Genomic DNA, 27,525 nt, shown 5'->3' with positions numbered 1-27,525 from the left:
AGTCGTAAGGTACAACATTTAATGATAGTCATAGATTAAAATGAATGTTCTACCTAAATTGTTATACCTATTCCAAACGATCCCTATATTATTAGACAATTTTTTTTTCAAAGAGTTGGACAAAATTATTATCAAATTCATATGGGCAAGCAAGAAATCACGTATTAAAACAACCTACCTACAAGATAATAAAAGCAGAGGCTTTGGACTCCCTGCCTGGGAGACCTATTATAGAGCACAGTGTTAGTGCGGATAAAGGATTGGATCAAATTAGAAAATAAAAGAATTCTAACACTAGAGGGTTACAACTTACAAGTAGGGTGGCATGCCTTCTTGTGGAACCCGAATAGTAAAAGCCATTCATATTTCCATAGACATACTTTACGTAAATCTTTGATTTAAACCTGGACAGATATCAGGAGAAATCACTATATTAAAGTCCCAACATGGTTTTCAACAATGGAGGCAATGGATATACATTGGATATTAGCAAAAAGCTTAAATATCATCAAATTTTAGACAAGGGAAACTTAAATCAATCCAAGACTTAGAAAATCAAGAAATAATTATTGATCATTGGTCATATTTCAAAATAGCAATGAGATATGAGAAGGACTTAAAAGAATTTGGACCAGAAACAAAAAATACGCAACTTGATAAGATACTTTTGGGCCCAGAAAAAAATATGATATCTAAACTATACAACTATTTACTAGAATATGAATTAGCCGAGGAAATCATGAAAGGACCAATGATGGCATGGGCAAAAAACTTTGGCCATAATATAGACCTAGACGATTGGGAAAAAATTTGGCAGAGAAATCTTACAATAACAAAATACTTTCTATGATAAAGAAAACTTATATAAAAGAAAAGAAAACTTATCTTATAAAGAAAACTTATATAAAATGATATATAGATGGCATCTAGCACCTTCCAGACTGGCAAAAATGTATCCAACAGTAAACCCAACCTGTTGGAAATGCAAGGGAAACCATGGCAGCTTTTTTCATCTCTGGTGGACATGCCCAGTGGTTAAAAATTTTTGGATCAGAATTAAAACTTGGATAGAGGAAATTGTCCAAGGTGGATTGGAGTGGGAACTTAAATTGTATCTCCTGGGCATTATCAAAGAAGGTTATTCCTCCAAAGTAAAGTATTTGATTATTCACATATTAACAGCGGCACAAATCTCACTGGCACAATACTGGAAAACGCCTAATATACCACCAATACATTTTATCATTCAAAAAATTTATGAATGTGCTAAAATGGAGAAGCTCACATTAAAATTAAAAGGAAAGGACGACTTGGAATTTTATTCCATTTGGGATAAATGGTACGATTGGCTAGTGCGCAAAAAGAAAGAAAGTGGGAACTAAGGGGGAAAAACGAATCTACAAAACATATTGCGACACATACCAAAAGACAGAAATTTACAAATGTTAGTTCTAGATCTCCTCGCTGTCTGATTAAGCAATAGATAGAATATATTTGTACAAACATATAATACAATCCAACAACAATTATTAATAATAGCTTATCATATTTTATAGAGTATAAACAACAGATAACCTATAGGATATAGGAAATAATTGCGACCTAATATTAATTATGAAATATTTAATTCACTATCAAATGTATTGAAGGAAAATTTAATCAGTTTTATCATAGAAAGTGCTGTGACGTTTGCTTGTATGATTTCTTGTCTTTCAATTTTGTATATTTGTATATTTTAACTTTTTGTATTTAATAAAGTTGTTTAATAATTAAAATAATGATAGTCATAGGATACAATAAGCAATCAAATCATACTAGGAAACAGACCATATAAATCGTAAGGATACAAGCAACAAAGTTATGGTCATACTGTCACAAGTGGGAGGGGATGGGTGATAAGGAGTGATGAAAAGATTAACAGTAATAGTAATGCAGACTTTGTAATAGTTGAACAGTACTGAGGGAATTATTTGTTTAGCAGAGTGATGGCTTTTGGGGAAAAACTGTCCTTGTGTCTAGTTGTTCTGGTGTGCAGTGCTCTATAGCGTCATTTTGAGGGTAGGAGTTGAAACAATTTATGTCCAGGATGTGAGGGGTCTATAGATATTTTCACAGCTCTCTTTTTGACTTGTGCAGTGCACAGCTCCTCGATTGAAGGCAGGTTGGTAGTAATTGTTTTTTCTGCAGTCCTAATTATCCTCTGAAGTCTGTGTCTGTCCTGTTGGGTTGCAGAGTCAAAGTTATAGAGGTGCAGGTGACAGACTCAATAATTCCTCTGTAGAACTAGATCAGTAGGTCCTTGGGCAGTTTGAGCTTTCTGAGTTGGCACAGAAAGAACATTCTTTGTTGTGCTTTTTTGATGACGTTTTTGATGTTAGGGGTATATTTTAGGTCTTGTGATATGATAGAACCTAGAAATTTGAAGGTCTCCACTGTTGATACTGTGTTGTCTAGTATTGTAAGAGGTGGTAGTATGGGAGGGTTTCTTCTAAAGTCTACCACCATTTTTACGGTTTTGAGTATGTTCAGTTACAGATTGTTCCAGTTACACCATGAGGCAACTTGTATAACCTCCTGTCTATAATGTGGATTTGTCGTTGTCTCGAATGAGACCAATCACTGTTGTATCATCTTTAGGATTCAATGAAAACCTATTTGTTAGAAGACATCAAGTGTTTTGTTAATACTTGCTGATGCATCCCAAGTCTCACTAGCATAAAGGGCTGGTGGAATTACTACATAGGCAAACAGAGCTTATGTTTCAGTTATATAAATGACAGGGACCACATTTTGTTCATCCGCTGGAAAACAACTATTGCTTTTCCAATGAAGCACTTGACATCCATCTCTACATCTCCATTTTGGTGATTACACTACTCAAAAAGGTAAACCTTTCTACTTCCTCAAGTGGCTATGATCTAAGTATGATTCCCCATATCAGTGCACTGGAGTTCACATACATGATTTTCAATTTCTTGGCACATATCCTAAGGCCAATTTTGGTTGCTTCTTCATCTAAGGCAGTCATCACTTGTAGTTTTGTCTCATCCTTAAGTAGGACAATATTCTTTGTAAACACAGGTTGCCAAGACAGTCTTGGTCATAATAATAAATGCTTTCCTGATGCATGATGTTTGTTGCATGCATGATGTTAATTGCATTATATCAGGGGTGTCAAATTCAAGGTCCGGGGGTCCGTTCCAGCCCACAGGGTGTTTAGATCTGGCCCACGGGCCCACCCTGGAAACAGCTAAGGACCATCCCACAATGCCTCTGACAGTGAAAAGGGAGCTTGGGAGGGCTGCACATGGCCCTCCCTGGCTCCATCTTGGGCTGTGATGGCCTCCTGCAACATTCTGCCAGCAAAAACTGAATCTGGGAGGGCCATCATGGATAAATCAAGTTTGACACCCTGCATTATATAAACAGTAATAAAATGTTTGAAAGGTCTATTTAACCAAAAGCCAGGATATAAATTCATATATGAAAAACTGCTAAAAATTGTACTATTTCAATGAATGCTACTTAATTTTTCTTTCTAAAACTATGTCATAAAGTAGTAGTTATCATGCCTCCCTAAGGATGTTGTATTTGTGGCAGCTATGAGTAACCTGTATCCAGGAGTGGGCTGCTGGTGGCTTGCAGGGGCTTGGGTGATCTCCTAACTAAGACTCAGTGGGCCTTGGTGAGCCCCCAAATCACACTCCTGGCTGGCCCAGCGCCACCCCCCCCCCCCCACCATACAAGGGGAGGAGAGAGATGAGAAAGAAAAAAGGGAATTCTCCTCTTTTCTCTCTCTCATCTCTCTCTTCTTGGTGTGTGCAAGCACACACACAAGAGTACCCTACTGGGCCGGGATCATGGCGACGGCAATGGTAACTCCTCCTCCCGCTGCTGCCACTGCACACTCACGTGAGTAGCCAGCCGCACTGCACAGGAAAGCCAGAACTCTTCCCTCCCTGCATTTGGCGGCAGTGGCAACAGCTGCTCCTCCCTTCCTGAGTCAATATGAAGGGGACTGTGGCTGGCGCTGAGCTGCCCATGAAGGACACAGAATCGTAAAAAGCAGCTGGTTGCAAATGAGAGAGAGAGAGAGAAGGGGGAGAGGGACACAGCAATGAGAAAGTGCTGGAGGGAGAGAATGAGGGAGAAGGAAAGGAGAGGGAAACAAATGAGAGAGAGAAGGAAGAGGAAGAAATAAAAGAAAGGAGAGAAAAAAACAAAGAGAGAAAGAGAAATGAGAGAGAGAGAAATGGGGAAATGATGGAGGGGAGAATGAAAGAGTAAAAAGAAACAAATGAGAGAGAGAAGAGGAAGAAAAAAGGTGAGAGATATAATTTATAGAATAACAAGGGACGAACCGATGATGTATAAGGAAAAGGAAATAATAACTCTGAAACAGATTCCCAGGAGAGTGAGAGAACGAAGGAAGGACTACCGATTCATGGCAACAATATTGATGAAAAGAAATATACTATTCAGATGGTTAGTACCAGAAGGGATGCTAGTGTCGTGGCAAGAGAAGAAAATCAAAGTGGACAATCTAGAGAAGGCTCAAGACTTATATGACCAATTTCTGGGAAGAGAAGGATAGCAGAGAGGAACTAGAGTCCAGAAGCCAGGAAGAGCATCAACAGGAACCAAAAGAAGGAGAACAGGAAGAAAGAAAGAAGGAAGAAAAGGAACAACAACAACAAGAAGAAGACTCAAGATCAAGACTAAGAACACAAAGAGATACAAGAGCTAATAGAAGACAAAGACAGATAAATAGAAGAATGGGAGAAGAAATCAAATTAATATCAATAAATATCAAGATTAAATTGCTGGCTAAAAGAAAGAGAACACTGGTAAAATTAGAGAAAAATAGTGTGCCTGCAGGAAGTGCACATTAAACAGCAAGATAAGAAATATTTAGAATATCCCAAATTAGGTAAATTATATATAGCATTAGCTGAGGAAAAAAGAAAAGGGATAGCAGTATACGTGAAGGAAGATAAAATTAATATATGCAGATATTAAGGGCAGAATGTTAATGATTGAAGTACCAATAGGATTAAAATCACTATTAGTAGTAATCTATGCACCGAATGAAAATCATAAAGACTTTTATAAAAAACTACACAAAAAAATTACAGAATTAGGACATAAGAATATTTGTATAGTGGAGGATTATAATGCAATACTGGACAACAAAAAAGTCTATGTAAGTGAGAAGAAAAATAAAAATAAAAATATTGTCAATAACATTCTTTGAAATGGGGGAAGAATTAAATTTAATAGACATTTGGAGAAAATTGAACCCAAAAGAAAAACAATTTACCTTTTACTCTAATCCGCACCAATCATGGTCAAGAATCAATATGGCCTGGATGAACAGGGACGTAGGGAAAGAAGTAGAAATAATTGAAATACTACCAAACACCCGGACAGATCATAATCCCCTGAAAATAGTTTGAAGGGGTAAACAAAAAACAAGAAGATGGACTTTAAATTCACAAATATTAAAAGGGAAAGAACTTGCCCAAAGACCCAAAGAAGTGTTTGAAAGAAGTGTTTCTCAAAGAAAATACAAAACATCAACATATAATAGCCTATGTGGCAAAAAGAAATAAAGAGAAGGGGAGACAATGTAATGTACTACAGGAAGAAATTAAAAATTTAGAAACACAATTGCAAGCAAAACCACAGAATGAGCAGATGAAAGGGGAGTTGATTCTAACAAACAAAACATAATTTAAACATTTTAAAACAAGAAGAAATTGTAAGGAATTTAAATCGGTAAAACAATTTTTTTTTTTGGAATAGGCTAACATACCGGGGAGGTGGTTGTTCTATAGATTAAAAAAAGAGAGAGAGAGAAAAGGATAGTAATCAAATTCAGGATGAAAATGGGAAGCTACAACATACGATGGAAGAAAAGAAAAAAGATTACATATAAATATTTTGAAGGCCTATATAAATGCAAATAAATAATAAATAATTAAATAATTATTAATCTTATTTGGGGACAAATAAGAGATTATTTGAAAAGGGAAGGGATAATGCCAATAACAGATGAAATGAAAGAAATGTTAAATAAAGAAATAACTTTAATAGAACTGAAACAAGCAGTGAAAAAACAGAAAAACAACAAAACTCCAGGTTCAGGTGTGCTTCCAGGGGAAATTTATAAAACAACGGGAGAACTAATAGAACCATTAATGCTAGAAGTGTACAATGATGTATTGATGAAAGCAAAATTACCAGATTCATGGAGAGAGGCATTTATATCCTTAATGCCAAAAGAAGGCATGGACAACGAACGAATTCAAAATTATAGGCCAATATCACTGAATGCCGATTATAAAATATTTACAACTGTAATAGCAGAAAGATTAAAAAAATATTAAACGAGTGCATACATCCAGATCAAAATGGGTTTCTTTCATCAAGACAAATCAGGAACAATACGAGGATAGTTATAAACCTATTAGAATATTACCAGCAGCATTTGTTTTTCTGGATGCATAAAAGGCCTTTGACAATCTGAGCTGGCAATTTATGATACAGCAAATCAAAAACATGAATCGAGGAGATAGATTCAAGAAAATGATAGAGTCCATATACTCCACCCAGAAGGCTAGTATACTACTAAATGGAGAAAATACAGAAACTTTTACAATAACAAAAGGGGGTAAGGCAGGGATGTCCACTGTCACCTCTGCTTTTCATCCTGATGCTAGAAATTTTATTAATTCAAATCAGACCGAATTTAGATATAAAAGGAACTAGAATAAAAAATGAGAAATATAAAATTCAAGAGTTTGCAGACGATCTGGTGTTCTTCATAAAAGACCCATTGAAGTTTGGAAAGAATTTAATTAGAGAATTAGAAAAATATGGAGAAGTATCAGGTCTCAAAATTAATAAAGAAAAGACTAAAATGTTAACTAAAAATTTAACGGAAGAACAGAAAACAGAATTAGAAAAGGTAATGGGACTCCAAATTGTAAAGAAAGTTAAATACCTAAGAATTTGGTTAACTGCAAAATGCTCAACGATAAAGGAAAATAATTACATGAAATTACTACATCAAATAAAGAAAGATTTAGAAAAATGGGGGAAATTACAATTATCACTATTAGGATGAGTTGCAGCGATTAAAATGAACATTTTACCAAAATTACTATACTTATTTCAAACAATCCCCACAAAATTAGACAAATTTTTTTTCAACAAATTAGATAAAATCACATTAAAATTTATATGGTTAGGAAAGAAAGCTAGAATAAAATAGCTTTACAGGACAGTAGAAACAGAGGTGACTTTCAACTCCCATATTGGGAACTATACTATAATGAGGCAGCACTAATTTGGATTAAGGAATGGATTTATTTGAGTAATAAAATAATATTAACTTTAGAAGGTCATGACTTACAGAGAGGGTAGCCTGCTCTTCTGTGGGAAAATAAAAATAAAAAACAAACATATTTTCACAGACATTTTATGAGAGAGTCCTTAATACAGATATGGAATAAAATTAGATGAAAACATTAAATAAAAATACCTATCAGGTTATCTACTACCGAGGCAATGATCTCCCAAAAGACATTGTATATGAGTAAAAAGGTTAGATATAGAGAAGTGTTAGACAAACGGAAAACTAAAAAACAAATCAGGAATGAAAAGAGCAGGGTATATTCATTGATTGGTGGCCATATTTATGCCTGGGTAGGCGTGGCTAGCGGGTCATGTGATGGGTGGGAGTGGTGTTGAGTTGGCCATCCCCACCCAAGCAGCATTAGTGCAGAGAGCCCCTTGCTAGAAAATTTGAAGATCACCCTGCCTGTATCCTGGGAAATTATTAAGATATTATCATAGATAGGCAAACCAATAGCCACATTTGCCCTTAACTCTTGTACAACTTTTTTTCAATGTTTGTAATGTTCTTTATAACTTTTATGTGTGTTCTTTTAATTCTTGACCAAGAGCTGGCCAGACATGAGGTAAAATGGGTGGCTATAAAAATGTTTTGCACACGAACATGGAAATTAATAAAATATTTGTAACAATAATAGTAAAATACAGAAGAAAAAGTGTCTTACTTTAGAATGTTCTTTCAAGCTTCACTGAAATAAAGTACCCAAAATGTTCCGAACATTCTGAAGTATTAAAAATGATCAATATAGTAAATGGAAAACATTAGTCCCCAGCTCTTGCTCAGTTCATCAATTATACTAACTAAACCGTTTTTGAGACATGAAAAGAAAAGTTTTTGTATTAATCATGCATACCTCAAAACTGAGGTTGATATATCAACAACACATCTGAAATAAAAGAGAAATCTTTCATATTTTCAGTATGAAAATAATCTGGATTTGCAAATGAAAATGAGGCTATGCCAGAAAAATCTACTAAGAAATTAATATGATATCTTCTACCTATTTCACTGTATGAAACCATCATATGTTTTAAATGCTAGAAAACATTCTGAGAAAAATTGTGGTATTGTAGAAAATCAATTGCTTTCAATTGTAAATTACATATTCTAAATTGTTTATTGTACAATAAGGGTCAATCTTGGGAGCATTTTAAAAGTGATCACCTTATTTCAATTGTTTACATAAAATCAAAATGTATAAATTAATGTTCACTTGAGAACAGTGATATGATCTCTTCTACCTGTATTATGAATTGTCCATATACTACTTACCAATAGTTGCATAATTATTTTGTTTATTTTATTTTCTATAATCTCAGGTATTCATTTTTAATAATTATTAACACAGTTGCACTTTATTTCTTATACAACTTAAAATACAACTGCAACTTTTTAGATCGTGAATGGAGAATTTAAAATGTGTAAAAGGCCACCATAAAATGGGAAGAGGATGGTCATAAACTGCCAAATAAAAGAACTATATGAAGTAATGGATCTACTGGAAATTGGAAGGAAGACAGTAAGCTGTAAAGGAAGAATCACTGCAATATCTATAAGAAAGGCTTGCAAACTGAAGAGTTTTGCTCTAATGTACAATTTCAACATATGTTGTAGCAGATCAACAGACTATAGAAATGCTGTAGAGTTCTGGCTCCTGATGGATTACACTATATTTGGAAATTATATGCTTGTTCAATATTATAGTGCTATCTAATGATCCTAAAACACTCTGACCAGAGCACAACATTGAAACTCCTACATAGCCCAAGCAGGAAAATATATGTAAGAGTGTAGCTAAGAAAAGACATTCTCCCTTTAGTAAGCAAAACCTGCTCCCCAAAACAACTGAGACTGTTATTGCTATTGATTTAAATACTACTGAAAGAGATGTTTCAGCCTACTTAATATTTAGTAATATCTTAGTGATGTAATATATTTCATGCTGTAATATATCTAACAATAAAAAGAGTTACGAAGAATCATTATATTCCAAATATTTTATTAATAACAATGTTATTTTGGATGAAATTATGCAAACAATGGAGAAAATACTCAAATCTATTAGTATGTAAAAGTAAAATTTGCTTGATTAACAGATTTTACTTCTATAAAAATAACAATAAAGCATATAAAGGAAATTTAAATATCAGCTGCTATATGTTCTGCAGCTGATGGTGCTTTATTTTCCAACAATACAACTATGTGATTACTGATTCAGAGATATGAACAAATCTAAAAATCAGATCAAAATTAAACATGTTACTGGCTAATTAGAATGAACTTTGGAAAGTGTTCATCTTAAACTTAATAAAACATGCAAACAAGCACACACACACACACACACAAGATATATATATGTATGTATGTATGCATGCAATATATGGTGAACAAAACATCTGGATTTTTTTCATAGAATGGTATGAGATAAAAATCATGATTATTTCTTCTAAAAAGTCTATAAATAAAATGCTAAATAATATTTCTCAATATTGTTTTATTCTAGATTAGACTTCTATACAGCAAGATATTATTTTTCTCTTTTTAAGGGAAATAAATGCAATTTATATTTGTTGTGCTTTTACACACACACACTATGTTGGCATACCCTGAAGTTTTTTGTCACTCTATTCTACTTCTAATTGAATTACTAAAATATAAAAACAGACTTATGGAAGAAAAATAATCCACACTGAAAAAAATGTTAATAAAATTTAATTCCTGCTTGTGCCCAAAATACATTTATTTTGAGGAAAAACCTCATTTACAGTACCAATTTATTCATTTTATAAATCTATATTTTTATCCTTATTTTTAAATATTTTATTTATATACAAAATCATTTTATTTCACTTATTTTTGTAAAATAGTGAGCTTTTGTTAAATGTATGGATTTTTAAAACATTCATTAAATATAAGCATGATTAAGACAGTATAATCCAAAGTAGAGGTGAAAACTATCCAATGTGGCTATTTCATTTCATTACCATCTATGTTGTTCAAATTGATACAAATGGTCTCCTTCTGTTTCTAACTGTCGGCTTGTCTGATTAGTACAACTAATTATTCGGACTGGGAAGATCTCCTGTATCTAAATAGAAGATGTGCAGTTTGTAACCTGCTTAATTTGCCTTATGTCCTACATGGCCCTCAGTATGGTATTCATTAAGCTATCAGCTGTTTTGTTTATAAAAATGGAAATATAAGCATAGACAGATTTTTCTTTGTTTAAAAAAGCCACATAAATAATATGCACCTTGTTGAAAATGGCAAAAAAAAACCATCAGGTATGTGTCATGACAATCTTGTATTTCTTCATATTATATGTCCTAATGCAGTTACACTGAAAGACTTAAGATACTGGACTTAATGTTTAAAATAAGTTCAACATCTTTATTTAGACTTTTAAATTAAATTTAAATATTTTTGACAAATCAGGTTCAAATCCAGGGCATTTGATTTTATTTCATTTTCTTGGAACAGGTTTTTGAATTAAAATGCACAATTTGAGACTAGATGATATTACTAAATACACAAAGAATGGACTCAAATCTTTTATGTGCATACAGCTAACAACTTAATTTAAAAATTATAACTAATCTATTTAGCTGTATTTTTAATTGGAGAAACAGAAAACTTGTGGGAAAGCTGTATCTGGTTCTCAAACAATCATGACAAAACATTGATTTCTCAAGAATTTAAAGAATCTGAGCTGTCAGAACAAACCCTAAAAATAAAATATTATTTAAATCAATAATTTAACAACATAGATGCTATAATTTTATTTACCACTATATACATTATATGAAGAACAACAGATTTGCAGATGAGAACACTATACTTAAAAAGTAGAAGTTTTGATGGGCAAACTATTATTATCCACAACCATTGTTAAATGATTCATTCTACTGTGTTTTATAGGAGAAATTTTTACATTTATATAAATTATACATATAAATTGAAAGAACTGCCACAGGAATTTTATTACTGGATGTTTTCAAGTATACATCATTTTTATGTTGATTCTGTGGTGACTTCTGTACATGTCAATAATAGCCAAAATTAGGCCAATACCTCCTACATCAATAATCAAAAGCAAATAATTCTAAATAGGCATTTAAGCTTATCAGCTGATTTCAAATGCAATATCTTCAAAACCTAAATAATATTGAGACATGACCACATAAGTGGCACGATAGATGATAAATTAGTTCAGATACATTTTAAAATATTATTTAAACTATGGTTTTCCTGAAAAAAGGAAAAAGAGAAACAATGATGCTCACTGTGTTTTATGCTCCAATTTTTTACTATACATGAAAATATACAAGTGACTACAAAACAGGAGAACACTATTTAAGAAGCAAGTGACAGGAATAATTATTATCAGACATAAGTGGAGAAGTGATATTCCAATGGCCTTTGTCACTAGAAATCTGTAGCTGTTCAAGTAAAATCAAACTACACAGAAGCTATTATTAATAAATGACTATTAAAAGCTTGCTAAGTAGCATCTGGTGTTGTATGAAACAGAAGGAAGTTTTGATGCTATTTAGAGAGAATAAAATAAAGCAGACTGAATAAGTTTCAGTAGTGAATGTTCTACACAACTCTTAATTGTTCATAACTCAGTTTTCTAATCCAAACAAATATTTTGAGATATATTTTAATACCTATCACATTAAAATAAAATTTTCGTGTTTAATTTTTACCTTTTCTAATTGTTCCTTATAACCAAAGCAACTCCAATGATCTATTTCTTTCTGTAATCATATCAGGTGAGGAATTACGTCTCTACTTATATCTGGAATAATGATTTCTTTTATAATTAATATCTATCTGATGTGTTAAAAAAGAAATTATGTGCATATCTATCTCTTGCATAGCAAATCTAAATGTTTGGCTCATAGTCTAAACCACAAAAATATATAATTACATTAAATTATCTTAACACTGAATCACAAAAATACCAAAATCAGAATCAAAATCTTTATAAAATATAAATAAGGACTGATTTTTTTTTCAAGTCTTAACAGCCACATTGGATGTGTTTTCATTTTTGAATTTATACTGTTCCCTATCCAACTGCTTTAGCAATTATGCATCTTCTGTCTTGGTGAAGACATGGGAAAGCCCAAACTAGCCCTTCAAACTAGACAAGGTCAGGAAATAGATTATGCAAAGTTTACTGGAATTCTATTTTATTGATCATGATATAATAACTAAATCTAGAAATCCTGACAGAGATTCTTCATTTTTCTTCTTGTACCAAAGAGTCAAAATGGTTGAGTCAAGAATACTATAAATTCCATGGGATGGGTATGAAAAAAGTGCAAGTTCTACAGATGCAAATGTATTACTCCGTCTAGAAGATGAAAATGGAAAAACCTCAGTCATATATTTAAGACAATATGTTTCTCTATTCAATAAATACATGATGTACATGTAGAGACATTAAATGTATTCAGAATATCACCTCATTTCTGTGATATATGATTAATCTGACTAATGATGACTTATAGCTAATAATTAAAGACAATATTATTTGCAATCAGCCCAGAGCATTTTAAAAGATGGACCAAGAAACCAATTATATTTTAACTCATTGGAACAAATGGAACAACCCTCCATTCATATTTAAATAAATTAAATTTAAATAAATGGTAAAGGGGATATTTATAAAAAGACAATTTAATGCTATAAAGGTTGTTCAAATTGTGTGTGTGTGTGTGTGTGTGTGTGTGTGTGTGTGTGTATGTGTGTAATTTTACCATAATAAAAGACCATTACTTCAATATTGTTTTATAAAGAACAGTAGAGTGCTTTTTCTTCAACATAAATGGTCAATTTTAGCATGCTTTTTTCCATATAGTTTGACCCTCAATCAATGAAACCTGTATTATCCATATCTGAGCTGATACTGAATTTATCTTTTCTATCTTGGTTAAAATCCTTACTATCAAGCCACAAATTCTTAATTATCAGATGAAGATATAGAGTAGACTAATTTAAATTGTTACTTAAATGCACTGTAGCATATAAACAGTGGAGGATTTATGCATTGTACAAAGTACATGTCCCTTTTTTAATAAAACAATTGTAGCCACTTAATACTAATTCTAAATTTCAGTATTTGTGCTAAAAAAATTATACTAAAGTCCATCCTATTGTCAATATCCACAGCATGCTTTATTTAAAATAATAGTATAAAACTGAAATATTATAAATCTTGGCTGCATGTGGCATTAGATTAAAATGCAGTTTGTATTTCCCTGTAAAAAAAGTCATAGAGATGAAATAGATGCTTTATATAAAATATTTACATATAGAATGTAAAAATGTACCATGGTGGTTGGTAACCTTTATGACTTTGAGGAACCATATATTTACATATGTCTATCTTTGCATGTGCATATCTGTGTGTTGTGTATATATTTTTAACAGTTGACAGCTGTTTTAGAGCATACAGAGATGCCAAGCTGAATGAGGGTCTTGATTACTTCAAGATTAGCTATCTTAAGTTTCTATTCATTTTAAGTGTTGTTAGTGCGAAGAGTCATTAGTCACTTCCTTGTCTCATAGAACATCAGCATACATTTACATTGTTAATGAACATTTGGGGTAAATGAATTAATGGCTCTTTTAAACATCAATTCAAATACTAATAACTTTGTATGTCATAGCAATGTTAAAGTTAAAAAAACTATGAAGTCTTCCCTATATAGGTAACTAATTGTTCCTAGGCAAAAAGAAAAAGAAACAAACAAATAAAATAAAATATACTTGCTGAATGAAGTTAAAAATTATGAATTATAGCTAAAATATTCAAGAGATACTGATTTTTCTACTCTAAATAAAACGTTTTCAATTTTTGTTTAATGGATGCACAAGCAAACTTTTCCCAATATTTTAGCTTTAAAATATCATTTTTAAATATATATATATATTTAAAATAATATATATATATTAAAATATATGTATTATTTTATGTTAGATGTATAAAATAAATTAAAGTATAAAATATAATAACTTTGTGAGGCGATTTGAATTTTGAAGATCGTTTATTTTAGATAATTTAGATGCAAGAAAGTAGGCATTTCCTAAAGTTAACAATACGTATATGCACAATAAATTAAACTGTAATTTAAAAATGTAGGAATAGTCACTTTTATAAATGTTGCATTTGGTTTTTTCTTTCTGTTCAATTTTATTTGATTCTTGAGACTGCTTGGGCAAATTCCTGCAGTTTACTTTACGAGGTTTTTCATTGCCTCTTTTCTGGACTTGAGAAAAAAAATATTGGCCCAGGGTTCATATCCATGGTGACACTAGAATTCACATCTCCTGGTTTCTAGTATGGTGCCTTAACTACTACACTAACTGCATCTTTAAGTGTAGCATATTGATACAATAAAATGTCACATTCAATGTTCTTTAATATGTCTCATGACACATCATAGTAAAATTGATGAATATATGGTGTATATATGGTGAAAAAATACACACACACACACACACCCACACAAACACAGACAGAATGCTTCAAAAAGATAATCTGTAAATAGTACAAAGTTATCTCAGATAATTATTTCTGACATGTGCATTTCTTGACTAAAGAAATAAAGCCATAAACATATGAAGAAATAATTGCAAAATGAACTTTAAAGGAAAATGTTTGTAGCTCAGGATTCAAGAGCATTGTCCTACCTGAACGCTTCTTCTCAGCATGGCAATGGAGAGTCAGCAGATGGGTTGACACATGCCTTTCTGCCCAGAGCCTGAGTCCATAATCTTTGCCACACCCCTTGTCAACTGTCACTTTCCCCAGTTCACAACGAAAGCACGGCATCTGAAGGACTCATTGGTAGCGTTGACTCCTCCGGTGTCCTGTGCTGTATGATGGGGAGAGGAGGGAATGCATACAACAGGCCCTTGGGTCATGAACAGAGGAGGGTGTTGACTTCCTCCGCTCCTGGAGTTGGAAACCTCGTGAAGTATCTGGGCAGTTGCGAGTTCATCAGGGTGGCGAATAAGTCCAGGACTGGATGGCTGAACCTCTGGCAAAGTTCCTGGAAGATGTCCAGATGCAGCTGTCAGAGTAATAGGAGCTTTGCCTCGTACATGAGAGAACTCGAATGGGTACCCCCCTGGTTGATATGTGCCTTTGTGGCCACATTGTCTGTTAAAATTAATAGATGTTGTTCCTCTACCGTGGCTTCGAAGTGACGAAGAGCAAGGTGGATCGCTCGGAGCTCCAGCCAGTTGATGTTGTTCTTTAGGTCTGCCTGAGACCATTGTCCTTGAGCCAATTGCTGCTGGAGATGGGCTCCCCATCTGAACAGGCTGGCGTCTGAGGTCAAGGTCAGGCAGCTGGGCTCCTTGAACAGTGTCCCCCTGGCTATTGCTGGGGACACCCACCACCTGAGGGACCTGAGTGTCTCCAATGGGATCCTGACCTTGGCAATGGAATTGCTCCCCCCTCATTCTCTGGAATGGTAGGAGGAACCATTGCAGAGTTCTTAGGTGCGATTGGGCCCATGGGATGATGGCTATATACGAGACTATCTTCCCCAAGAGCTGAGAGAGAACTGCCAATGGAACAAGGCTTTCTGTCTTGATTTGAATGATGAAGGACTTGATATAGTCCTGTCGCTCCTGGGAAAGATAGACCTTGCACAGCTTGTTGTCTATCACTGCTCCTAAATGGAGCAGTCAAGTGGTAGCTATCAGATGACTTTTCTGAAAATTTATGGAAAATCCGTGTTCCTGGAGAACATGGATTATCGTCTCCATATCCTCCTGAGCAAGCTGGGGTGAGGACGATTGGATGAGAATATTGTCCAGGTAGCACTGGAGATGCACTGGGATGGTTCTGAGGTGTGCAGCCAGTGCTGCCAGGATTGTTGTGAAGGACCTGGGGGCCAAGGCTAGATCGAACGGTAGAGCTCTGTACTGGAAATGGTGAACCTGGTGAACAGAACCTAAGCTACTGTCAGTGTCAGGGATGTATGGGGATATGGAGATATGCCTCCGTCAAGTCAATAAATGACAGGAGATCGCCTTCCCTGATGCCGTCCAAGATTAACTGCAGAGAGTGCATTTTGAACCTCTTGTACATCAAATGGACGTTTAACATTTTGAGGTCCAGAATTGGTCTCCACACCCCCGAGGACTTCGGAACAAGAAATACAATCGAGTAAAACCCGTGCCCCCATTGATCTTCTGGGACTGTCTCGATGGCCTCGATGTCCAGGAGATGTTGAATTGCCTTGTCTATGAGATCCCTTTTGGTGGAGTTCTTGGAGATGGGGCAATGGATAAAGTGCCTTGGTGTAAGGGAGAGAAATTCCAGAGTTAAGCCAAATCTTAGAGTATTCAGAACCCACAAATCTGAAGTCATCTTCTTCCACTGGTGGGCAAATAGGGTTAGATGCCCCTCAATGGGGGGTGAGCTCTGGCAGTCACTTGAAGCGGCAAAAGGAATGCACCCCTCCCCCACAAAAGGGTCGCTTGGTCTGAGGTTGCTGTTGCTGTCCTTACCTATCCTTAAAGTTACATCTGTCCTGGTGGTCAGATTTGGGGTGGGTAAGGATGCTGGAAGGAGGAGTGATCAGTAACATTGTCTGGCTGATGAAAGGAAGGTCAATGCCTGTAAGGCGAAGCTCGCCTATCAGCCTTCCTAGTGACAGAGAACAAGACTTTTCACTTGTCCTTGTTTTCCATTAGGAATAGATTCAAGGCCTCTCCCAAAAGAAAGGACCCCTTATAGGGAGCAGAAACCAACTTCCATTTGGTCTTGGAGTCAGCCTGCCATTGACAAAGCCATAAAAGTCTGTGAGAGGTGATGTTAGAGGCAAGAACCCTAGAGGAGAAATGGGCAGCATGCAACGAGGAGTTGGCTGAAAACTCCGCTGCTGCCACCAATTTATTAATGTCTTGGTGAATGCATGTCTCCTCTGGGGAAACCCTCGCCTGCAACTCCTTGAGCCAAAGTAAGGAGGTTCTAACGAAAAAAGAGGTGGCAGTGGCCGCATTACTGGCCCAGGCATTAGCTAAGTGTGTCTGGTGGAAATTTCATTCCACCTTCCTGTCCTTAGCCTTCATCGCCTCAGCAATGTCTCCAGAGACAGCTGAAGAGGAAACAAGGAAGGCTAGGGGATCATCCACCAAAGGCAGCTCTAAGACGTCTGACAAGGAAGGAGCAATATTAAAATGCCTCCTGTCATTTCCTCCCAGCTTGGGGAATATGCCAGGCTGGTTCCACAGGTGTGGTCAAATTGGTCCCAATCTGGGCTGTGGCTGTAGCCTTATGAAGGAGGGACTTAAACAATGCTGGACGAAAAACTCCAGTGAAAGGGGGGAATCCAGGACCAGCTCAAGGTCATCGTCTGCAAAGCCTTGTTCTATCTGGTCGGGTTCCTCTAATACAGATGCCTACTTCTGAGGGAATGGGCGGGAGATGTAGACCCATGAGCCTGCTCAGCCTCCCTAGGATACATATAGTGATGGGACAGTTGTGCAGGGGGCTCAGATGTAACAGAAGCAGAACAGCTTCTAAGATGCACTGTATTAGTTACCCACTGAAAAATAACCTGTGAAATGAGGAATTTGAGTTCCTCAGATAGACCAGACCCCTGTTTATCTACAGGGCAGAGCCCAACAGCAGTGGGCGTGAAGGTTGCCTCGGGAGTAAAGTCCCTACCCCTGCCCTGAGGTTCTATCCCCTTTGCTAGGCAGTTAAAGGGAACTGCTCTGCAGCCTGGAGATTGTCAGTTGGAAACACAGAAAACTGTTCCCTATTGCCCTCTGGAGACCACTTCCTAGCCTGCAATGTTGGCTGGGGGTGGTGGTGGAGCAACAGTTTCTGTTAAGACAGGAGAAGGAATACTTTCCTGATGAGCCTGCTTTTCTACTCTGGCAATCTGCCTCTCCACAGCCTTCATTCTTCTGTCAGCATCTTTTTCTTCAGCTCTAGGTGGTGTCCTAGAGTAGATAGCCTTGGCTCTAATCTTGTCAGCTGCATCCTGACTGGCTGATCTGCCTCTTCTGGAGCTGGTCTTCCTGCTAGAAGCAGCTGAAGAATCTTCTTGCCCTGCCATGCTATTAGCCGACAGAAACTGATCAGCCATCTTGACAGCTTTCTTAGCCCAAAAAAGGAGTTGCTGTTCTGCTTGCAGCCAGAAAAGGGGCTGTTGATGTTTAAATGGCAGTGCTCCTTTTTAAAAAAAATTAGGCGCAGTGGTGGCAAACTAGCACACAACTCCTGTAGCCACGCTTCTCTCCAAACTCAATAAGGCAGAGTAGGCTGAGCAGAGTGACTTTAACAGCCAAGAGTCCCCAAACAGGTTTGTCAGTCAAGCCAACAACTTAAACAAGCGGCTTGCAAGGAACCGCTAAATCACCCTATCAAAAGTAAAAGTGCTGAAAAACAGCTGAGAAGCGGCTGCGGCGCTTGAAAAAGTGGCGCCTGGGTTCGTGGCACATCAGGGATACAGCGGCTGCCCTTGCATGGGGAAAAAAATCCCTCTGGTTGAAGTAAGGCTGGCAGCAAGCTGTGGTATAGGCAAGACAACGAACAAAGGAAAAAAAGGAAAACAAGCCTCTGTAGCATTTTGAAGTGTTACGTAGCAAACTTGACAGCACAAGAAGTCAATTTAGCATAGGCAGTGTTTCTATTCGGAGAACTACGAGCCAATCTTTTGCCACAATCTCTCAGGGAAAGACTGAGTTGTGAACTGGGGAAAGTGACAGTTCAGTCTCCAGGCAGAAAGGCATACATCAACCCATCCATGGATTCTCCAATCGTCGTGCTGGAGAATGTGGGGTCCTTGGTCCTCTCTGAGCTTGGTTGTTTTCTTCCAGATATTTCATTACCCAAACTAGGCAACATCAGCAGTGCTAGTTTGCTCTCAATTTATATTCTGATGGCTTGCCCTGTCAGTATTGGTGGGAATGGTCTTAGAGGTTTTTTTTCCTGATTAATATGAAACCAACAATCATGAAGTGAACAATACCCTAATCAAAGAACTGCCAAATGATCCAATGGTAAACAGCTCAAACAGCCCAACTGACCACTAAAAGTATTCCTACCATAGCAAGCCACTAAAATATAAACTGAAACCAAACCCCACATCCTACCAGCACAGATTATCTTACATAGTTTGGGTAATGAAACTCTTCAAGATAACAACCAAGCACAGAGAGTACTAAGGATTTTTCAAACTGTGTTGATTTCTCCTAGTCAATCAGAGAATATAGTCCTTACACATAAAGGTACTGCAAAAATATGCACAAGGATATGTGAATGAATATACCGTTTCTGTCCAATATGAGATATCCCCTAAATGCACATTCAGTTGAGCAGCAGAAAAGAGTATCTATAAACATTAGATTATATATACTAAAAAAGCTTTTTTGCAAGCTAGATTTTAACAGAGGAATGGAAAACGTCTAGCCTTATAGATATTACTGAGGCAGAGCAGAGCAGCCAACTAATCGGCAGATGTGAGGGATGCTGGGAGCTCTAGTTCAGCAACAGGATGCTCAATGATCTCATTCACTGCAACATGATGAAGTATTATAAGTAGACTGATGATATCCAATTATATTTCTCTACCCTGGAAAACTAAATGAAACCACATTTCATTTACCCCATGGAAGCTATGAGTTATCTGGTTTTAATCTTTAAAGTCTTTATGATATGCGACAAGGTTATGCGAGGGGCTTAGTTACATCAGCCCATCCCATCAGAACTGACAGACAAGGTACGCTGCAAGTACCATCAACTAGTATCTACATTTGGTGGGTATTAGGAGATGTGCTTTCACTGCCATCATGCACATTTTATGAAATATTTTGACCCAAAATTAGATTAACTCCATTCCTTTTGATATTTTGTAACTGTCTTAAGACGTGTGTTATGTTATTAAGGCTTGAGGCTCCTAGGGAACTGGAGACAAGCTTTGATGGCTTTATTGTGGAGGAGGTGATTCTTATCCCGTCTTTCCCTATGGTATATATATATTTGTATTTATAATATTTAACTTTTAACATAAGATTTTAATGTAGATTTTCTGTTGTTTTATTCAATTACTTCATGCAACTCAGTGAGAAATGGTTGCCTATACAAATTTGATTAATATTTTAGTTCCATATTATAAAGTTTTTAAATTATCATCATGTTTGGTCACATAGCCAGCCATATTAAATATTAAATATGGCATTTTTGTCAAGTTACTATTTTTATTTCTATTACATTACCATTTTATTACTTACTTATTTTAGATTAGTGACTGTCTCCTGACCCAAGCAGATAAATCATTTGTACAAGCTGAAAATAATGAGTACCTGCAGAAAAATACTTACAGCAAAATCATAAACATAACCTGTTAGAATGAAGGTATGAACTACCTATTTTGTCATCTTCTGAAAGTAAAATATGATGGGGAATACCATGTTTCCCAGAAAATAAGGCTGGGTCTTATATTAATTTTTGCTTCAAAAGACGCATTAGGACATTTTCTAGTTAGGTCTTATTTTGGGGGAAATACGGTACTAAATGCATTCATCCGGCTGACAATCTTAACTGGGGCTTATTTTGGGGGTAGGGCTTATATTATGAGCAGGGGTGGGATTCTACCAGTTCTCACCTATTCACTAGAACCGGTTGTTACATTCTAAGCAGTTTGGAGAACCGGTTGTTAGAAGAAATTACTGGTCTAATCCTGTAAGGAAGGCAGGAAGGAAGCATTCTGGTGTTGCTTACAAAAACTGCCTCTCTGTTAACCCTTATTACATTCTTGGCAGGACTAGACTTCCTGTCTCTGGAACTTCTCTGGAGTTTTTTTTCCCTCCTTTGTTGGTACTTTGCTTGTGTGGAGTGACCATTTCAAGTTACAATGGCACTGAAAAAAGTGACTTATGACCATTTTTCACACTTACGACACTTGCTGCATCCCCACTGTCATGAGAGGCCAGGTGAGGAGATGCGTGCCTCGATGTGAGTGATGTTGAGTTGGCCACGCCCAGCCAGTCACATTGCCACAAAGCCACGCCCACCAACTAAGCCACGTCCACAGAACCAGTTGTTAAAAAAATTGAATCCCACCCCTGATTATGAGCATCCTGAAAAATCATGCTAGGGCTTATAATTCTAGTTGGTGTCAGCAGGTTTTTAGAGAAGTGGAAGTTTCTAAGTAAAATATGGCTTCCAAAGCTAATAGTTGGGTCTTATTTTGGGGAAAACATGGTAGTTCTCTGGACTGTATCAGGAATGTTACAATAAAATGAGAGATAATTTGCACATCATCCTCTATTTTGCAAAGATGAATACTTGTACATGTTCTTCCACAATATGGAGGGAAATAATTCTTTAGAAAGTTGGTATGGGAGTTCTGAAGCCTTGAGAGGGTTTCATGAAGATAGAAACTGGCAGTGTGAACTCTCATATCAGTCAACAGTAGAAATATGTAGTCCCCAACTTACAACCACAATTAAGCCAAAAATTTCTGTTGTTAACTTTTGTTCAGTGAGTTTTGCCCCATTTTACCTTTCTTGCCCTAGTTAATTGAATCACTGCAGTTGTTCAATAAAGCAAATGTTTATTTTAGCAAAAATAGAACACTAACAAAAATGAAGTAACAAGCAAGAAAGAAAAAATGAGTTAATCTTTGTAGACACTATATAAAAGTTATATTGAATGTCAATATTCTGATGGTAAAATACATATTCACTTAATGACTGGAAAAGGTAACTATCTGAGTAGTGTTCCAAAGTAATTTTAACTTGACTTCTCAGTTTTATTAATGTCCAACTTACAAAGCACTGCTTATTACAAATTTTACTTATTTGAAAACAAAACAACTTCTCTCCTGAAATGTATCTCAAAAGAAGCTGCCATTCCAAGATTTTCCAAATATTTTTAAAGTGCAACTGCAGTATAGAAATTATACACTCACCTTCATCAGGCTTGTTTCCATAACTCTGAAGGGGATCAATTCCTATTTCTTGCTCTTCAGTTTGCAAAGGATGGCTAGCTCCAGAAACAGAGTGATACATATTGAGATTTGACACGTCCAATAAGTTGAATTATCTGAATGAAAAATTAAAAGTAAATTATTAATCCATACTACCTACTATTCCTATTGTATTAAGATGTAAAGAAAATGCAGTATTTCATTCAGAAAATTATTAAGAATTTCTGCCTGGCACAGCTACTAATCATACTATCAATTACTAACAAAGTACAAACGATTGCAAGAAATGTGTATTATTATGCAATATATGTTTGCTTTTTGAAGAATGTCCCAATATTTCATATAAACACATAGAATCTTTTAATGACCACTTCTGCATTATTCTCAAGAAAAGTGAACAACTGTATCCATGTAGATCACCAATTGTGTTTGAATTTAAGAAAACTTTAAGTGTATTCAGTAGCAGACAAACTTAACAGAATTGTATTTGTGTTCACTTGTATGTTTTATTTATTTATTAAATTAATGAGTCCCCTCCATCCCATTTCACTGATAAAGTGACTCTAGAAAGCTTAAAAAGATAACTATAAAAACATTAAAAACATTAAAATTAAGAAGAATTATATACATACAAAACCAAGTGGCAGATAGCACTGGAATGAAATTTTCTTACATCATTAACCACCTCCAGCAGGAAGTGCCCTCATGGGCCCCAAGCCAATTGACAAAACCAGGTTTTAATGACCCTCTAAAAGGGCAAAAGGGTGGGAATATTCTCAACAGGACAATATAATATTCCACAAGATGGGAGCCACAATGGAAAATGTTATTGTTTTTAACTTTACCAGCTGGAATTTTCTACTAGGTCAAATGCACTGAAGGCATGAACCAGCAGGGAGTTTGATATGGCAGCAAGAATACTAACTGATTCCACAAGCCCAGTGTCACGAACAGAGTTTCACATTTGGAAACCTGAGGAGCATGATTTCCAAAGGCCAAAATAAATTATTGGATGACAACTATTACATCCTCTCCCTGAGGCCTTGGCTAGTGCAAACCCTAAACCCAACTGGACACATCTTTTCTGGAGTCAGCCAGATTGGCCTCTTCAGGGAGGTGACAAATAGGGAGGGGGATTTATTAGCTGATTTGGCATTCATCAGCAGCAACTGAAGGCCCTATGAAGGTCTACTCTCCAGGATCTAGACATGAGAGTGATAGAACATTATGCTGGTGTTAAATATTGGGGCATCTTTCCCTGCAATGGCCTGTTCTTTGGTTCCCATCTAATTCACATACAAATACAGGTTTTCCCCCTTCCTCACACTATAAGAATATCATCTTCACTTTTTATATTTCATTGGTAGATGCCATATGGATATGAAACATAATCCCAAGGTAAATATTTCCTTGTTTAGTATAGTTTCAATATGCTATAAAAATATAGTTTGGAGAATTTTGTCTATTATGCAAGTTCCATAAGTTTCTCATTAATTACAAAATGTTAATTACTGCTTTTTACATCATATGTTATCCCTTCCAGGTAAACCAGATAGGAAACACAACTAGAGAAGCTAGTCCTATTTTATTATAAGTAACAGCACCTTCCAAATTGAAGGTACAAATCTCCAGCTGCCACTTTAATTGCCTGATCAATTAGGTGGGTTCCTCCTAAATTTCTTGCTCTGACTGTAATAAACTACAGGTAATCCTTGATTTATGACTAAAATTGAGCACAAAATTTTTATTGTTAAGTGATACATTTATTGGGTGAGTTTTACTCCATTTTACAACTTTCTCGCCACAATTGTTAAGTGAATAATTGCAGCTGTTACATTAGTAACAAGATTGATTAGTGAATCTGGCTTGATTTCACTTGTCAGAAGATCGCAAAAGGTAACTGTCAGTGTAACTGTCATAAATATGAGTCCAGTTGCCAAATTTCTGAATTTTGATCATGTGAGCATGGGGACGCTTCAACAATCATGTGAAAAACAGTCATAAATCACTTTTTTCAGTGCCATTGTAACTTTGAATCTTCATGTAATTTTAGGATTTGTGTGGCCAACAGATGTGCTTTAAATGATATTTATGCAAAAATATTGAAAAAGTCAAAATAATGTACAAACTTCTAAGTACAGTGGAACCTCGGGTCGCGACCGTAATCTGTTCCAGGACTACAATCACAATCTGATTTGGTCATAACTGGAAGCACAACCGACTGCATGCATGAACAAAAAATTGTGGGGACTGCGCATGCGCAGAAGGGGAAATCGGCACAGAAAGGGAATCTGCTGCAGCTGGATTTGTTCACCATCCGATTTTTGAATCGTGACCCAATTGACAAATTGGGTGGATTTTTTGGGCGAAACCTGAATTGGTTGTGAACAGAAGTGGTCGTGACCCCAAGGTTCCACTGTACTATGGTATTTTATTAATTTATATTTCATATTTAAGGTTGACTGACCAGGCTTAAGGTTAACTCAGCCTTCCATCCTTCCAAGGTGGGTAAAATGAGGACCCAAATTGTTGGGGGCAATATGCTCTGTAAACCATTTTGAGAGGGCTGTAAAGCACTATAAAGCCGTATATGTCAAAGTGCTATTGCTATTTCTAAACCTATTTAAGTTAATATTGACCATGCTAACTTTTAGCAGGTCTTTGCAAGTTCTAACTGGAGATCAACTTAATTATTTCTTTTTTGCAAAAATGGTACTTTATTATTGATTCATGTTGGTAAATAAATAAGTTGGTTTAAATTTACTACCTATTTTATATGCTATATAATGCCATGGTATTTCATGTTCCAAACATGAACTGTGCCCCTCATTTTGCTGCTACATATTCTATTTTTATAGCCATTTTATCATTTTACTATGCATTACATTTTCCAGTACTTTTGACTGTACCAAGTAAACAAGATAATAAGTAGCTGCTATTAGTATGTTCTGTAGAAGGATGTTTTAAAGTTTTGTCTCTATTTTCAAACAAGGAAATTCTTACACAAGCAAAATAAAAGGATATATCCAGGCCTTTATATTGCTGACCTTTTAAATTTGCAGGTAAAAATCTCCCGCAAAAAAGTATCCTGCCTCTAGTCTCTTCCACATAGATGAAACGACCACTAACTCTCAACCTCTATTACAGAAAGCAAGAAAAGTCATCAAACACTGAACATCTTTCTTATTCACCTACCAAGCTTCTTTCATAATTCACTAACCACCATCTGTCACCAACCAAGTGTTTTCTTTAGATATATAAAAACACACACAATTTGACATATTTTAGATAGTGCAAAGCAAGCATGTTTTCTCTTATAAATTGTATCAGATTTTAGATCATTAAAATGGAATGATGCAAATAAAAAATCTGCTTAATACAAGGAAGTATATCAGCTGGATTCCAAAACATAATGCAGTATAGCTCATTTCATCAAATAAACTGTCACTATTAACTATAAAATCTAGTGATTACGAATTGTAGCTGGTTTCATTCTGTTTAGCAAAATTTTGAAACTTTTAAACACTATCAATATAACCTTCAATACAAAACAGTGTTTCATTGGACTTTAAATACGTTAATTAAGTATTAAAATCAATCATGTTAAAGTCTTAATATTTAATATTGTTAGATTATGTATCAAAGTGGTTTTATTATTTATTTACTCAAAACCTTTCCAGAATGCTTTATTTTGCATCAGGGGGTCTGTATCTCACAAGATAAATGCATTTGCAACATCAAATAAATTATATATAAAAGCATTTGTCTTAATACATGTCATTCAATATTAAATATCACCCAATGGTACTACCTTGAAGCCTCAATCCATTTTAACCAACCAACCATTTGTATTATTCAAATGTTGTCTATTAAACAGTAGTTTCTCAAGCATAGTTCAGAAATATGGATGTAAGAATAATAAGCATAAGAGTTTTATAATACTGCTTTCAGATTTAACTCTACATTACCTTAGTAGCACTTAAAGAAAAGATATAAATTCTGTCATATATTAAAATGTCAGAAATGAGAAATAATAAGAATTGCTTCAAATACACAGGAAACATGAATAGATGCTTATAAAATGGCACTGCAAGAACCACATGTATATAAAATAAAGGTCATTATATAATGTTTTATAGATCACAATCCAGTGTAAAATATAGTTACTGAAATCAACTTGAAGAACTGAAAATCTGCTTATCCAACCATCTTCTTTTTCCCTAAATATTTTAGCAATTCACTTGTTGCTAATACCAGACAATATATTTAACTGGGCAAGTTTTCAGAGAGATTGGTGGCAATTCAGTGCCTACCATTTTTGGAAGAAAATAATTATTTAAACTTATTTCAACAATTTTAAATGTGCATTTGACATTGAAATTCTTGCATCTGCACTGAAATGTAACATTTATTGTTAGAAAGTTAGATGGAAGAGAATCATACAACCAGCATACTCCTTTAATTTATTTATTTTCGTATGTTACTGCACTAGTGTTGAAGGTTATTCCATAGATGCATGATGATATAACATTTCTACTCCAAACAGCAATATGATTTTGAAGAAGTAACAGACTAAATGGTCCTTTAACAATTGTTTTATTCTATATGAAACCAATAAATGAGGTTGTCAGGGTATTTGAAGTGAGCTGTCATCAATGTGATCATAATAGCTAATTGCATTTATCAGAATAATTAACTTACTAAAACCCTTAAATTATATCGATGTAGGAGATGACCAGGTTGAGCCCGAGGGAGGGTCAAACACATGATCAATTTCCGAGTACAGCTGGAAAGTCTACTTCAACTCTAGAACACTGGCTCACTATTTGAAATCAGCTAGTGTGCATTCATAACCATCAAGGTAATTGCTGGCCATGAATAGCCAGAAAGTTGCAATGTGGTATGTATTGTGCCTGACTCTAAGAACACTAGAAAGTATCAGTTATAATTAAAAGGGCCAAGCTGAATAGAAAGAAGGAGAGTTTAAGCCAGTAGGAAAACATATAAATCCAGTTAGATTTTTCCATTTTAAGGAGACTAGTGTCATGGTGAAGGATTGTGTTTGAGAGCAAAGTGCTTTAAAGACGGTTCTCAAAAACCTGGACTGAATTAGATGAGACATGGCTCAAAAAT

At 35.4% G+C, this 27,525-nt stretch overlaps 1 protein-coding gene across 8 annotated transcripts in view; it reads right to left on the bottom strand.

Annotated features, from left to right (window-relative positions):
- TBC1D5 (TBC1 domain family member 5) overlaps positions 1–27,525 on the bottom strand; it is a 448,530-nt gene that overhangs the window by 257,143 nt on the left and 163,862 nt on the right. For all 8 annotated transcript variants that reach the window (XM_087945081.1, XM_087945079.1, XM_087945078.1 and 5 more), the window contains one exon: positions 22,375–22,508. In XM_087945081.1, the coding sequence (XP_087801207.1) occupies positions 22,375–22,474 (100 nt within the window). In that variant the 5' untranslated portion in view covers positions 22,475–22,508. The remainder of the gene's footprint in view (positions 1–22,374; positions 22,509–27,525) is intronic.

The sequence above is a fragment of the Notechis scutatus genome, chromosome Z, assembly GCF_049901735.1.
Source record: "Notechis scutatus isolate UNSWTSFEM ecotype Mainland chromosome Z, rNotScu1.2, whole genome shotgun sequence".
Taxonomy (NCBI): domain Eukaryota; kingdom Metazoa; phylum Chordata; class Lepidosauria; order Squamata; family Elapidae; genus Notechis; species Notechis scutatus.
Note: the sequence above shows the minus strand (reverse complement) of the source record. Positions and strands in the feature narration are given on the sequence as shown.